Here is a 15,339-nt window from a genome sequence, read left to right as displayed (position 1 = left end):
AGGTTTTTTTTTTTTTTTTGGTCTCCTATGTGATTGTGTAATCTTTATTAATGGCTTTGTTTTTTTTTACTTGTATCCTACTATGATGTATCATCCATCTTCTGAAAAATTGATGATAAAGCTTAAAGTGGTAAAGACAGTGATACCAAAAACGTCTACCTTGTTTTTTTGCAACAGAAACGGAACCAAACATTGGCTGCTGCCCTTCTTCATTGGGATCTGTTTGACCTGGAAAAAAAAACAGATGGCAAATTTCAGTGTCATGTGCTTCCCTTGTATCTGTTAGGACAACTTGTATTTGTAGAGACAAGATGTGGTAGTAGCGGTATATGCTTGTCAGATGTGCCATTTGTTGACACACCACCACAATCATTAGCCTTTTGTAACAATATAAGAAACAAGCATAGTGAAGATGATCAATACTGTACTTGGCAGGACAATGAACATAATAAAATAGAGATGAATTGTGAATAAGCCTCTCTCTGGTACTGAGTGTTATAAGCAGTTTGGTAGGATCAAACTTCTTGTCATTAGGGTGCTCAAATCCGGTTTAAGCCAAAATCGTAACAAACCACCAATATGAAAATCAAACCGAACCAAAAATGAAATAAAAAACCACAAATTTTCCTTCTAAAAAAAGAACCGAAACCGCATTCCGTTTGTAAACCGAGTTATTTGAATCAAACCGAGATTAAATAAACCGGATTTGTCCTGCAATCTGCCCTTCTCCATCAAAAAGCTCTGAAACGATGACGTTTGGGTATGTGAACTTTGAAAAGACGAAGACGAGAAGAGAGAGAGAGGGACGAGAAGAGGGAAACCAAGATTTGATTTCGCCATTGAAGAGGGTCACATCACATCCGAAAGAAGAAGAAGAGATCCAAAATGGATGATGACTGGGGTTTCACCGTGGAAGAGATGGATGCTATCGAAAAAGAAGCTCTTAAGATGATCAATCAGAAACGCAATTTATCTTCTTCTTCACCTTCCGTGCCAACTCCGAACGAGGTTTTAACCTAAATTTGGGTTTTTTTTTCTTCTTTGTTGCGGTAATTAGGGCAATTCGTATGGCTACGAGTGTTTGTAATGTGCAATTTTGCTTCTAATCAGTCCCTTATGTGTGTGTGTTTCTTACGCTTAGGTTCATGCTTCGTCTCAAGGAACCAGAGTCTTACCTTCAACTCTCGCCCCTCAACCAAACACTGGTCAGTTTATTTTGTTTCCAGTACCATTTATCTTTTGTTATCTCTCTGCATATTGGGTTTGTTCACGCTTTACTGTATTAACTGTGAGGCTAGTCTCTGGGCCAAAAGATGAGAGCTTTAAGCCAAAGGAGCAAAAAGTTTCTGTCAAAATTTTGCTTCATTATAGTGGAGATCTTGCTGCTAAGTTCCTTTATAACCAGGTAAGTTAACATCACAAATCAGAAGTCTTTGTGGGGAAATATGCTAAAGTAGTTTTGTGTTTGACACTTACTAGCTATTTGTTTTTGTCTAGGTTGTGGTGGATGCTGTGCGTAAAATCCCTAAGGCTATTTGGAATCCTAAAGAAAGGTTTGCCTTTTTTTACTCTCTCATATGCATGCGTCGTTTATGTGATTTGTTTCTTTGTGTCTTTTGTATTTCTTATGTGTTTGTTGTGATCTGTAAACAAAACTGAGAAATAAGTCTTGGTATGTAATTCATTGTTATTCTCTTGTGGAAGTCCAGGTTATGGACCTTTCCCCTTTCCTCATTGTCATTAGCTGAAAGTATTTTACAACAAGTTTCCAGCGTTAAAGTCGAGGTAAGGCACCTTGATTCTTTAAAGGTGTTCAGAAATTTTGATCTAGAGATCAAGCATCACTTAGGTACATTGCTATCTAATTTTTCCTTTGAATTATCAGATAGAGAACTTAGATCCTCTTGTGCAACGTGCAGTAGCCTCTGCCTCAAGAGTTCCAGATCTGCAGCGTAAGTCAGGCATCCTATTTATTACATCAGACACATTAACAATGTGATTCCTTAATATGTTCATTTTTTGGACCCCTTTTATGGGATTTTCATGTCTAACTTTCTCTTTTTTCTTCTTCTTCTTCTAATTTCCCTAGATCTGTATGACAAGATACCAAGCCATATTGAGCCAAAGCTTCTTCCATTTCAGCGTGAAGGCATAAAGTATGTGTATGTCAGCGATATGTAGTACTTGTGATTCTTGTTTATTACTAAATGAACAGCCTTTTGGCTTTTGGCTGCCTCATAACTGTTCCTTCGCCTCATGATCGGTTTCTGCCTTTCCCGTAAGGTTTATTTTACAGCACGGAGGACGTGTGCTCCTAGCAGATGAAATGGGTCTTGGAAAGACTTTGCAGGCGAGTACTTCCTGCTTATAGGCCTCTGTATATCTTTTTATTTCTTGGTTTTTTAAATCCTATTCCCCTTTCATTGGAGAAGATATTTACTGTCACTTATTAACATATCTCTTTGACATTGTTCTACATATATCTTATAGTATCTTTTAACAAGTATTGCTACTTGCAAACCAGCGAGAAACTATTTTTGGAGAACTGCTTGTAGTATTTGTTTTTGACACCAATCTTATTCGCATGCCCATTTTCTGTGCAGGCAATTGCTGTTACAACATGCGTTCAGGAATCTTGGCCAGTTCTGATTATTGCACCATCATCATTACGTTTGCATTGGGCAACAGTAAGCTCATGATATATGAATTTTACTTGGGCGTTCTTTATGTCACTTGAGATGATTCATTATGTTACTTTCTTGCAGATGATTCACCAATGGCTGCATGTACCTCCCTCAGACATAGTTGTATGTAGTTTAGTGCTTGTATAACGCTTGTAGCTTAAGTATACCCATTCTATATTCTCTAATCTAAGTTATCCTTTTAGTAGGTAGTTTTACCGCAACCAGGTGGATCAAACAAGTGCGGATTTACTATAGTTTCCTCAAATACAAAGGGCACAATCCATCTTGATGGTGTCTTCAACATTGTTTCCTATGATGTGGTCACTAAGTTGGACAAACTTCTAATGGCGCTGGAATTTAAAGTAACTAGACATTGCTTCGCACTGATTTTTTTCTGCATTGTTCCCGCTATCTTGATTTTTAATGATCACGTTGGTTACCAACTAGTCATGTGATATTGAGATTCTTGAAATTTTAAGAGGAGCTAGGTTAAGGAATGGAGAGGAAAGAGGCATTTATAATTTGCTTTCAGTAACTTGCATATAAGGCGTTTAGTGTTTGTCACATTTATTTGAGGTTTTACTATGTACAGTCCTTCTTTGCAGGTCGTTATCGCAGATGAATCACATTTTCTTAAAAACGCTCAAGCAAAGAGGACTAGTGCTTGCCTTCCAGTCATAAAGGTATTATCGATATATCGATATATCAATATATCATTCTCTTATTGTTTTGCCTACCAAGCTAGTTTTTAAGTTATCAGCTAACGGTATTGGAAAATCAGTTTCTTTTTGGTGTAACTGTGATCTTTTGTTACATTATTAATGAGTAATATTTCTCGTAGTTAGTTATATTCTATTGAAATACATACTCATGTATATGTTTCCAGAAAGCTCAATATGCAATCCTTCTGAGTGGAACTCCTGCGTTGTCTAGACCAATAGAGCTATTCAAACAGGTGAGCTTTCCATTTTACTAGTCCACATTTCTTTTTATTTTATTTGGATTGTGAGGGACCTTGTGTATCTATGGTTGTAATTTGATTTACTAAAAAATCCTTTTGGTCTTTACTCTTGGCAGCTGGAAGCTCTATATCCAGATGTTTATAGAAGTGTTCATGAATACGGGAGCAGATACTGCAAAGGCGTAAGTCTACTGCACATTGAGAAACTGCCTAGAATTTTCATACTAGGTAGTTACTGTGTGCATCATAAAATTAATATTTTTGTTACTCAAAATTTTAGGGATTTTTTGGAACATATCAAGGCGCAAGCAATCATGATGAATTGCACAATTTGATGAAGGCAACAGTTATGATTAGAAGACTTAAAAAGGATGTATTGACTGAACTTCCATCAAAACGCAGGCAGCAGGTTATTAGTCGTAACTCTTTCTCTTATGTCCACACATGTAATGTGATATCTTTTAGTACTTGTTAACGATTTTGGTTTGACATTTCTATTTGATCTTTGTTTAAATAGGTCTTCCTAGAATTAGCTGAAAAGAACATGAGGCCAGTTAATGCTCTGTTTCATGAGGTAACTTGATTTAGTTTTCAATAGTTATACAATTTACCTTCGTTGACGAATCTGTTTTTTGAGAAAAGGAATGAGCTTTGTTTTCTCTTTTACAGCTGAAGGTGGTAAAGTCAAAAATTAAGGATTGCATATCAGAAGAAGATATTAAATCTCTGAAATTTACAGAGAAGAACCTTATTAACAAGGTATTCATTTGCCTTTTCCGAATTATTTCTTCAGTAACCAACAGCCTAAGGATTTTTGTGCACCTATTCTTGCCGATATATGTTCTTTTTTTATCTCGTTGGACCTGCTTGTTTTTCATGGTTTCTTATAACTTCTCCTCGTTTTGTAATTCAGATTTACACTGAATCCGCTTTAGCCAAAATTCCAGCAGTGATTGAATATCTGGAAAATGTGCTGGAGGTAATAGCTGTTAGCAATAAGATGTTTTAAACTCCCATACATTTCTGATACCTATTCCTGTTATTTCTCCTCGACCTTTGTGATGCAGGCTGGCTGCAAATTTCTTGTATTTGCACATCATCTGTCCATGCTTGAGGCATTACACCAGTTTTTTAAAGTAAGGCATTGAACTATTAGCAAAGCTTCCAAAAGCCCCTCTATTTCTTATACAATATACAAAAACAAAAAAAAATTGCAGAAAAAGAAAGTGGGCTGCATCCGAATTGATGGTAGCACCCCTGCCTCCTCTAGACAAGCCTTGGTTTCTGACTTTCAGAATAAGGATGAGATTAAAGCAGCAGTGGTAAGTATTTTCACCAATCTTTGAAACAAAGTTTCCTACCCTTCTCGTAATATATGCCACTATACAAGGCATAGTTTCTTTGAATATTATGTGCCGTGAAACTTGTAAATCGCAAAGAGAAGTTATAAAAAAACAACGTATGTTGTGCCATTGTATGTTAAAATCTTAGTCCTTTTAATCTATAGAAATGAGTACTAGTCCTTGATTTTTTTTTGGTTTACATGGATTTGCAGCTGTCAATACGAGCTGCTGGTGTTGGGATAACTTTAACAGCTGCAAGCACTGTTATCTTTGCCGAGTTGTCATGGACTCCGGGTGACCTGACTCAGGCAGAAGATCGTGTACATAGGATTGGTCAGGTGAGTCACAAACGATAGTTTAGAGGAGTCACAAATCACAATCACTAATTAATTTGCAGTGTCATTTTTGAACCCTTTCTGTGGCTTTTGATTCATATCAACAGGTCTCTTCAGTTAACATATACTACCTTCTAGCAAATGATACTGTTGACGACATCATCTGGTTCTTTCTCATTCACATTTACCTCTGAAAGTTCAATGAATTCTCTAAAGTCTTCTCCCGTACTCAATTTTCATAATCTTGGTCATATTTTGTGTAGGGATACTGTCCAAAACAAGCTGGATAATCTAGGACAGGTATTCTCTTTTTCTATGTCAAGCCTCCTTTAGAGAAAATCTCTTTGTGTCATGTACAAATCTCTTTGACCATTATCTTTGAATCCTATTAAAGACTCAACTACTAGAATGTGTTCAGTGTGATTCATGAAAAATAGATGTTTGATTGTCACGATAAATTGTGTTACATTTTACTCGTCTGTGAAACCTGTTGGAGATTTAAACTTCTGAACAATTTGTAACACAGATGCTTGATGGAGAAGAGAATGCTTTGGAGGTTTCATCTAGTCATACGATGAACAGTCCAACAAAACCAAGAAACAGCCCTACAAAGCAGCAAACTCTAGAGCCGTTCTTGAAGCGCTGCAAAAGATTAGATGACGAAACGGAGGAACATCAACCCAGGCCCAAAGTTCCCAGACTTCAAAACTAAAAACCTGCAAAGATCGCAGCAGTGTTTTTGTTGCTTGCATAAACACATCCCCTTTTGGTTAAAATGATCATTTGTAATATTTTTAGCGCAAACAAATGATCTTTTAACAGTATAGTTTCAAGATAATGAATGGTTCGTTAGGGCTCCAGAGGAGTTTGCTAAGTTGATCTTTCTTTACAGGTCTTATCGCAACAGATTTATTCAGAAGATAGATATGTACAATGAGAAAGCACCACACTCTATATTCAGAAGATAGATATGTACAATGAGAAGGCACCACACTCTATATATATAACTTTAGTTATATTAAACACTTTCAAAATGAGACAACCGAGTTCTCTCTGCTACATTCTTCATCAAAGAAACTTGTCACAATAGTTTCCACATCCTGCAATCCAACTCCTACACAAACGGTCTTGGACGGTGTCATAACTGAATCAGTCATCACAGCATCAGTCTCGTTCACGACTCTAACGTTTGGACCATCACGACACTTCCCCATGCACTTGCAAGCCACAGCGGAACCTTCAAAACCCGTCATAGCCTTTTGAAACTCATCCAACAACACAGCTCCTCCTAATTTCTTGCACTTCCCTCCCATACACACTTCTACTCTCTTCAATGGCAATCCAACCACTGGAACCGCTTCTACTTTCTTCATTGTCTGCCCAGGATTGGCCATTGAAGGAAAGACTGTGGATCTTTGGAGAGCAATCTGCAGTGCTTCACTGGTGTCCTTGAAAGATTGTGCATCTTCTTGAATTCTCGGAAGGGTTGTTACTAGAGTGGCTTCTGGTTGCAACGGCTCAAGAATCGGTTGAGCCTTGTTTCTGAAAGAGCTCATGTCAACCACTTTGCCTTTGTCACAATCACTGTCACTTGATTCAGAGGAGGAAGATGATTCAGAGTCCATTTCAGTCATCTTCTTCAAAGCTTTGGCTTTAGCCTTTTCTTCTTTCCTCTGTTTCTTCAATAGCTTCTCCTCTGCTTTCAACTGCTCAAGCTGCTTAACCAATATCTCTGTTGCTTCCTGCAATAAATCATAGAACCAATCAAGATCCAATCTAACACATCACTTTGATCAATCACCATGAAATATAAATTCAAATCAAGAATCATAAATTCTTACCGAGATTGTTTTGGTTTGAACCTCACCAACCAAACCAGCCTCAGGATCAAGACCAAACCCTATACAAGAGAACATATCCAAGTTCTTGGAAAGGCTTTTAAGAATCTTCGCCTTCTTCTTCAACGCCTTCTTCTCCTTCTCCATAACCTTAACCTTATCCTTCGCCTCGCCGCATCTCGTTGGCTCTATATAGTAATTCACATGCCCTTTCTCCGCAAACTCGTTGTTACAAACAACCCCACGAAGCTTCCTGGTTCTAAACGACACCGTTCTCGTATTACCGGAAAAATTAGATACTAACCGGAGACCGGAGTAACGGCCATTGGCAACGGAACCTGAAACACACGGAACTTGACGGAGAACGACGCCGGAAACTTCCATCTCTGATCTCAACAAGATCCAGACGATGGCGTCGGAATTAAAAGGTAAGAAGAATCAATCAATGGGGAAACTTGATGATGATGATGATGATGATGATGAACTTTGAGCCTTAAAAGAAGAGATAAAACATAACAAATCCAGAAACTGAAAGGCTGAGTTCCTTGTTGAGGCAGTTTTGCCAGTTCTTTTTTACAGGAGAGAATTGTTTAAACAGTGAGAGATAACGTGGCGTGTTTTGGGTGGTTTCAAGGTATCGTGAGTTGCACTCAGGCTCTCCATCTGTGTCTCACGAGTTCCACACTTTCCCGCGCTCCGGACACGCGCCTTCTGATTAATCTCAGCCGTTAATTTGAACTGTTGTTGGAGAAGAACGGTCTGAAATTAAGGTAGGTGTACATGTCGGATCGCCACGTGGAGAATTTTCTATAAACGTTTGCCACGTGTGTTATAAAGTTGCGAGAGATTAGATGTGTTTTTGTATTAAATAAAACTTGAATATGCCACTTGTACAATGTACACTAACATCATTAGCTTTTTGTATTTTGGAATATTTTTTGATTAAGTATTTTGGGCAACTTGATACGAATATTTTCTAGATAAAGAAACGAATATTTTAACATAAGGATTTGGCTTCATAAATATTCGACTAATTTTCTTTTAGTTATCATAATATTTAAATTTATGTGTTTAAACTTTAATATTTGAGATAGTTTGAAGAAAACAGTATCAAATCATGCTCAATGCATGTTGCATAAGAAATAAGATAAACAACATTTTCTAGCCAATCTAAAAATCACAGGCCCTTTAGTTTTTTACTTCATTATCTAGCCAATCTAAAAATCCTTAATTTAAATTACTTAATTGTGGAGTTAGGTAGGAATTGTTGGGGAAGCTAACCAATAAAACTGGGGTGGATCATCACGCTACGCTTCCTCTCACTTTGTGTGACATCTCATCAAACGACATCTCAGCCGTATGATAACAACACCAAAACAGCCATCGGATCTCTAAATTTGGCCCTCTACACAGCTTTTGACACTAAGTCCAAATTTTAAAATGTTTATGAATTTCTGTATTAGCTCAAAATTCACTGGAGCCTGGAGGCACATTTACATACATTTTAACATTATTATTATCGTGGCATATATAACATTTACTCTCTCCCTCACTCCACAATATTAACGCAAATAACGAATTATATAGCCAAAACCAAAGGCCATACATCTGCCTCACATTCCTCTGATTACTTTTCCTACGACGGAGCTCCGGCCATATTCCCCCGTGCCAGCCGAAGATGACTCGGAACACGTTGCTTTATCTCTTCTAATGCACACAATGTCTCTGGATCAAGCCCTCCCGCAAACTGAATAAACATTTTAAGATCAAAATATCGGGCATCAATGCACTGTGTTCGATTCGAGTATATACCTATAGTTTTGAAAGTTTAAGATTTACCTGGTGCGTTCTGTAAGCAAATCGGACGCCTTGAAGAAGCAATGCTTCTTGAGTAGACTCTCTATCCAAGTTACGAGCTGATTGTAGCTCGTTTGCTACTCTATTCATGTAGGTTTTAGCAAGCTTGATCGATGCTTTTTTGATCTATTAACAGAACTAGAACAATGTTACAAGAGGACCAAACAGAGTATTTACTTAGAGACAAACCAAAGCTCATCGACAGAAAACAATACCTTGCTTATCATTCCTGAGTCAAGCATCCACTCGACTGGGATCTTAAAGTCCTGGTAAGAACGCATGGATGAGCCACGTAATCTGACTAGCCTCCTTATCCTCTGCTCCGACCTTATTATATATAACCGAAATTTTACATTTTGAAGAAACTAAAATGTTCTTCTAATGAGTGGGTATCAAAAGTAGGGGACTTCTTTTACTTGTCTAGTAGGTTGGCCATTTTCTTCAGGGCAACACCGTAGTGAACGCTCGGATCATCAGAGTAGGAAGAAAGTTCTTTTTCCAGTTTTTTTAGCTCGCGGTATTCAACTGCAGCCTCTTGCAGGGAATCGGCTTTCTTCTCAGGCCACTTGAAATGCTTAAGCACAGCTCGCTCGTCAGCCTGTAAGGCAATAGGAAAAGAGGAATGCACATGTAATATAAGATATCTAGTGATGCAAAACTCATCAAATCTATATAGAGTTTGGAGATGATTAAGTAATACACTATGGCCTCAGCACACCAAAAACATGGTCGAGTTTAAAATGTAAAACATCTAGTCACTTCTGTAAAAAAGGTTAAAAGAGGAATTAGGCGTTACCAGAGTTGCTAGTTCTTTATCAAGCCAATCCACAAAATTGATGACATCTTCCATATCCGAAAAACAAGTGGTCAGAACTTTCTGGATAAGATCATTGATAAAATCCCCCTTTGTCTCTATATCAGCTTTTATCTGTGGAATAAATTGAAGGTCATCAGACTTAGATAAGACTGGCCAAGGCTAAGGTTAGCATAAACATAGTCCAGAAAAGGAGACTTGATTGCTTACAGCGATAAGGTGCGCGGAACGGTTTTGAATTTCTCCAACTATACTGTTGTGAGCACTGTTAACTTGAGACTTGTTTCCATTAACAGACGGCGAAAGATCTCTACTATTATCTGGCTTCTTCAACAGCTGAAATAGCTGTGAAACTGGAGGAGATTTCTGAGCTCGAGCTGCCTTAGCAAGAGACCTCGGTGGTGGTGGTGGCGGAGGAGGCGGTGGTGTTGGTGGTGCAACGGGTGAAGAGTTTTCATCTCTTTTACCTGAATTGTTAGCTGAAGACACCAAAAACTTTGGCAATGGCGGTGTTGGTGGTAATCTTGAAAGTGCAGGCGATGATGGAGATGATCTTGTTTTAATGGAGCTTGATGACTCTACTGCTACCTCTTTTTTAACCTTGGATTGCTCTAATTTGCTAGCTATTAACCTCTGTATATCTTTGAATCTGCTGTTCTGATGTTCTTTAGCTGGCTGAATCAACCAAAACACTTTGAGAGATTAGAACCTTACCATAAGCCTAAACTATGCAACCAAATGCAATTCTGATTCCGTAGTCTCACTAAGAGTCAATGCAACGGTGAGATTCTTCAACTGAAGTATGAATGAAATGTTTACCTTATCGTTAGATGAGATCTTAGCTTCANTTTGTCTCTATATCAGCTTTTATCTGTGGAATAAATTGAAGGTCATCAGACTTAGATAAGACTGGCCAAGGCTAAGGTTAGCATAAACATAGTCCAGAAAAGGAGACTTGATTGCTTACAGCGATAAGGTGCGCGGAACGGTTTTGAATTTCTCCAACTATACTGTTGTGAGCACTGTTAACTTGAGACTTGTTTCCATTAACAGACGGCGAAAGATCTCTACTATTATCTGGCTTCTTCAACAGCTGAAATAGCTGTGAAACTGGAGGAGATTTCTGAGCTCGAGCTGCCTTAGCAAGAGACCTCGGTGGTGGTGGTGGCGGAGGAGGCGGTGGTGTTGGTGGTGCAACGGGTGAAGAGTTTTCATCTCTTTTACCTGAATTGTTAGCTGAAGACACCAAAAACTTTGGCAATGGCGGTGTTGGTGGTAATCTTGAAAGTGCAGGCGATGATGGAGATGATCTTGTTTTAATGGAGCTTGATGACTCTACTGCTACCTCTTTTTTAACCTTGGATTGCTCTAATTTGCTAGCTATTAACCTCTGTATATCTTTGAATCTGCTGTTCTGATGTTCTTTAGCTGGCTGAATCAACCAAAACACTTTGAGAGATTAGAACCTTACCATAAGCCTAAACTATGCAACCAAATGCAATTCTGATTCCGTAGTCTCACTAAGAGTCAATGCAACGGTGAGATTCTTCAACTGAAGTATGAATGAAATGTTTACCTTATCGTTAGATGAGATCTTAGCTTCAGCTGAAGCAAGATCCTGAGAAAGCTTCTTGTTCTTCAATTCAAGCTCTACATTTGAATTAAGAGCTTCATCTAACTCCGTTTTCAAATTCAAAACCTGTAACTGCAAATCCTTAATCAACGACTCGTTCACTACCAGCTTCTCCTCCAATTCCTCCATTCTCTTCCTCTTTTCATCCTCCGCCGCCGCCGTAGCCATTNTTTGAATTTCTCCAACTATACTGTTGTGAGCACTGTTAACTTGAGACTTGTTTCCATTAACAGACGGCGAAAGATCTCTACTATTATCTGGCTTCTTCAACAGCTGAAATAGCTGTGAAACTGGAGGAGATTTCTGAGCTCGAGCTGCCTTAGCAAGAGACCTCGGTGGTGGTGGTGGCGGAGGAGGCGGTGGTGTTGGTGGTGCAACGGGTGAAGAGTTTTCATCTCTTTTACCTGAATTGTTAGCTGAAGACACCAAAAACTTTGGCAATGGCGGTGTTGGTGGTAATCTTGAAAGTGCAGGCGATGATGGAGATGATCTTGTTTTAATGGAGCTTGATGACTCTACTGCTACCTCTTTTTTAACCTTGGATTGCTCTAATTTGCTAGCTATTAACCTCTGTATATCTTTGAATCTGCTGTTCTGATGTTCTTTAGCTGGCTGAATCAACCAAAACACTTTGAGAGATTAGAACCTTACCATAAGCCTAAACTATGCAACCAAATGCAATTCTGATTCCGTAGTCTCACTAAGAGTCAATGCAACGGTGAGATTCTTCAACTGAAGTATGAATGAAATGTTTACCTTATCGTTAGATGAGATCTTAGCTTCAGCTGAAGCAAGATCCTGAGAAAGCTTCTTGTTCTTCAATTCAAGCTCTACATTTGAATTAAGAGCTTCATCTAACTCCGTTTTCAAATTCAAAACCTGTAACTGCAAATCCTTAATCAACGACTCGTTCACTACCAGCTTCTCCTCCAATTCCTCCATTCTCTTCCTCTTTTCATCCTCCGCCGCCGCCGTAGCCATTACCGTCTCTTCGCTTTTCCGAGAAATCGGCCGCCTCGGACAACCGAATTGCTCTACAACCGCCGGACGATTCACAGACCGAGCTCTCTGTGGAGCCAAAACCGCCGTCGTCTCCTCTTCTCCGGATTTCGCTTTCTTAAGAAGAATCGATCGCCGGTTGTTCTTCGCCGGATCGTTCTTCACATCGTGATTAGACGATTTCGGTTTACCTCCGGCGAGACCGTTATCGTCTNTGTTGGTGGTGCAACGGGTGAAGAGTTTTCATCTCTTTTACCTGAATTGTTAGCTGAAGACACCAAAAACTTTGGCAATGGCGGTGTTGGTGGTAATCTTGAAAGTGCAGGCGATGATGGAGATGATCTTGTTTTAATGGAGCTTGATGACTCTACTGCTACCTCTTTTTTAACCTTGGATTGCTCTAATTTGCTAGCTATTAACCTCTGTATATCTTTGAATCTGCTGTTCTGATGTTCTTTAGCTGGCTGAATCAACCAAAACACTTTGAGAGATTAGAACCTTACCATAAGCCTAAACTATGCAACCAAATGCAATTCTGATTCCGTAGTCTCACTAAGAGTCAATGCAACGGTGAGATTCTTCAACTGAAGTATGAATGAAATGTTTACCTTATCGTTAGATGAGATCTTAGCTTCAGCTGAAGCAAGATCCTGAGAAAGCTTCTTGTTCTTCAATTCAAGCTCTACATTTGAATTAAGAGCTTCATCTAACTCCGTTTTCAAATTCAAAACCTGTAACTGCAAATCCTTAATCAACGACTCGTTCACTACCAGCTTCTCCTCCAATTCCTCCATTCTCTTCCTCTTTTCATCCTCCGCCGCCGCCGTAGCCATTACCGTCTCTTCGCTTTTCCGAGAAATCGGCCGCCTCGGACAACCGAATTGCTCTACAACCGCCGGACGATTCACAGACCGAGCTCTCTGTGGAGCCAAAACCGCCGTCGTCTCCTCTTCTCCGGATTTCGCTTTCTTAAGAAGAATCGATCGCCGGTTGTTCTTCGCCGGATCGTTCTTCACATCGTGATTAGACGATTTCGGTTTACCTCCGGCGAGACCGTTATCGTCTTGTGCTCTGGGTTTAGAGATCACTGAGTAGTGCGAATTCGCAGCTCTCACGCGAGAAGGAGTGGTGGAAGCGGCGGAAATGCGTGACATAACTAACAAAATCTCCGCCGTATACGACGGTCGCCGGCGAGAAGACTAACTCACTCGTGGTAAAATGTCTTACTCAGCTGCTTTGAGTTTGACTTGGGAAAAACAAAGAGACGACTTCGAAGCTGTCGCACAAGAAAACAACAACTATTAATCACACACACCAATCATCAGTTCAATAACCTTATGCGATGCGACTAATCTTTAAGTATTTTTAGTTAATTAAATTACTAATCAAGCAAAACTAATGAAGGAATGATCCGTTTGGAGGAAACAGTGGGCTTTATAAGGCCCACCAGATGCTTTGACGACTTTGAGAATAAGACAAAAGAATTTAGTGGTGGGCCAATTTGTTTTGTTTTTTTTTGTTTTTCTTTCAGATGACGACGCGTCTGTCCCACGCGCCATCAGAAACCTAACTTCACAGACAAAAAGAAAAGAAAAGTAGAGAGTGTCGTGTATGTATCGGGATATATATGATAGCTTATAGGTGTACGCGTGTGACTGATGCAACCAGACAAAGTTATGGGCTATGGCTATATGTTTTAAAATTTGTAATGATTTACCTTAAACAAAATATGTTAATACTCCAATTTTTATAGCATTTCAAGATCGTTGAGTAGTGTATAATTATAGTTTAAAACAATGAAAAATGATTAAAGAATCAGTTAAACAAAGGACCCACTAATGATTTGTCTCATGTTGAGTTGAGATGTAAATGGAACAAAGAGCATTTGACATTTATGATGGGACCATAATGTTTGGAATAAAAGTTGTATGGTTTTTAATAATTGGTATTAAACAATAAAAACCACGTAAAAAGAGGAATAGCGTATGTGTGTAGTGTTTTTAGTTGGGGTTTCATATAAAATAATTAAAAACTTGAAAAACATGTTTACGACAAAAGGAAAGATTGAGGAGTGAGGAGTATGTCCTAATCATACTCAAACTCAAAGCTGTTAGTGACCATTGGTTTACAAGTTAAGTTATTGACTTACTTGAAGATTTTTGGAGAGTTTTGGATCATAATTTGGTATAATGATATAGATATAGATATTATATGGTCCGTAAGGCAATTATTGGGCTATGAAGTTTGTGCCTTGCTAGGTAAATCTACTCCCAACTATCTGCAATTTTATTGGATTCTTTTACCGCAAAGGAAAAAGCCTTAATTGGATAGGAAAATCATTATGTATGATGAAAATGAGAAAATCATAACTCTCTACATATGATCAACGATTATATATACTATCAAATTGAAGGGTAAATAACTAAATATGTGAGCTTATTTGTCAAGCCAGTTTTGTAAATATTATTATGTTCTTCAATAGGCATATTGTTTATCTCGTAAATGTAGAATACAAATTGTTGATGTTTACTATGTAAATTTTGTTTTTCGGGACTATAAACCAACAAAAACCTTATTCTTTTCTGTTTGAGTTATACCAATCATAGAGTTTTAACTTTAAAATGAGTGAATGTGTTACCAAAAGTAACTGTTGTGTTTATTAATTAAGTAAGATGTCTTGAAATTTTTATTAATATTTTCCCGTATCTTAAAACAAAAACGTGTTTTACTGAGAGATAATTGGTAATTTAACATCGAACCATGAACATACTGTAAAACAAACAAAAGAACGAAACGTTAACTCCAAAACGTAGCAAAATATCGTGTATATTAATATTATCTTTCTTTAGATTACATCGATATACAACTTGGGTTT

At 38.4% G+C, this 15,339-nt stretch overlaps 3 protein-coding genes and 1 long non-coding RNA gene across 7 annotated transcripts in view; 2 read left to right on the top strand and 2 right to left on the bottom strand.

Moving 5' to 3' along the window:
- Positions 772-6,181, top strand: LOC104742343 (SWI/SNF-related matrix-associated actin-dependent regulator of chromatin subfamily A-like protein 1). Of its 2 annotated transcripts, XM_010463342.2 has the most exons (24): positions 772-1,008; positions 1,142-1,205; positions 1,299-1,405; positions 1,498-1,553; positions 1,710-1,785; positions 1,886-1,952; positions 2,090-2,156; positions 2,284-2,350; positions 2,604-2,687; positions 2,766-2,807; positions 2,891-3,046; positions 3,290-3,367; positions 3,571-3,639; positions 3,762-3,827; positions 3,926-4,054; positions 4,163-4,219; positions 4,315-4,404; positions 4,559-4,624; positions 4,713-4,781; positions 4,863-4,967; positions 5,201-5,326; positions 5,431-5,489; positions 5,587-5,623; positions 5,850-6,181. In XM_010463342.2, exons 1-24 carry the CDS (start codon positions 886-888, stop codon positions 6,033-6,035), a joined length of 2,046 nt encoding a protein of 681 aa, XP_010461644.1. In that variant the 5' UTR covers positions 772-885; the 3' UTR covers positions 6,036-6,181. The 2 variants fall into 2 exon arrangements, 1 of the variants encoding a protein (XP_010461644.1); XR_760513.2 differs by lacking the exons at positions 5,587-5,623; positions 5,850-6,181 and having other exon boundaries at positions 4,855-4,967.
- Positions 6,219-7,746, bottom strand: LOC104742342. The gene is made up of 2 exons (XM_010463341.2): positions 7,165-7,746; positions 6,219-7,065 (listed from the first exon to the last, which is right to left on the bottom strand). Exons 1-2 carry the CDS (start codon positions 7,543-7,545, stop codon positions 6,352-6,354), a joined length of 1,095 nt encoding a protein of 364 aa, XP_010461643.1. The 5' UTR covers positions 7,546-7,746; the 3' UTR covers positions 6,219-6,351.
- Positions 8,603-15,339, bottom strand: part of LOC104742340 (protein CHUP1, chloroplastic-like) — an 11,408-nt gene continuing 4,671 nt past the window's right edge. Inside the window, exons 2-10 of one of the 3 annotated variants that reach the window (XM_010463339.2) lie at positions 13,497-13,740; positions 12,222-12,645; positions 11,643-12,077; positions 10,800-10,829; positions 9,815-9,946; positions 9,435-9,616; positions 9,234-9,345; positions 9,001-9,144; positions 8,603-8,908 (exon numbers count right to left, since the gene is read on the bottom strand). In XM_010463339.2, coding sequence (XP_010461641.1) covers positions 8,798-8,908; positions 9,001-9,144; positions 9,234-9,345; positions 9,435-9,616; positions 9,815-9,946; positions 10,800-10,829; positions 11,643-12,077; positions 12,222-12,645; positions 13,497-13,618 — 1,692 coding nt within the window. In that variant the 5' untranslated portion in view covers positions 13,619-13,740 and the 3' untranslated portion in view covers positions 8,603-8,797. The other 2 variants (XM_019236373.1, XM_010463340.2) reach the window with 2 other exon arrangements.
- Positions 9,960-10,534, top strand: LOC104742339. The gene is made up of 2 exons (XR_760512.2): positions 9,960-10,051; positions 10,129-10,534. It is a non-coding gene; the product is annotated as an uncharacterized LOC104742339 (long non-coding RNA).

This window comes from Camelina sativa, chromosome 14 (assembly GCF_000633955.1).
Source record: "Camelina sativa cultivar DH55 chromosome 14, Cs, whole genome shotgun sequence".
NCBI lineage: Eukaryota > Viridiplantae > Streptophyta > Magnoliopsida > Brassicales > Brassicaceae > Camelina > Camelina sativa.
Note: the sequence above shows the minus strand (reverse complement) of the source record. Positions and strands in the feature narration are given on the sequence as shown.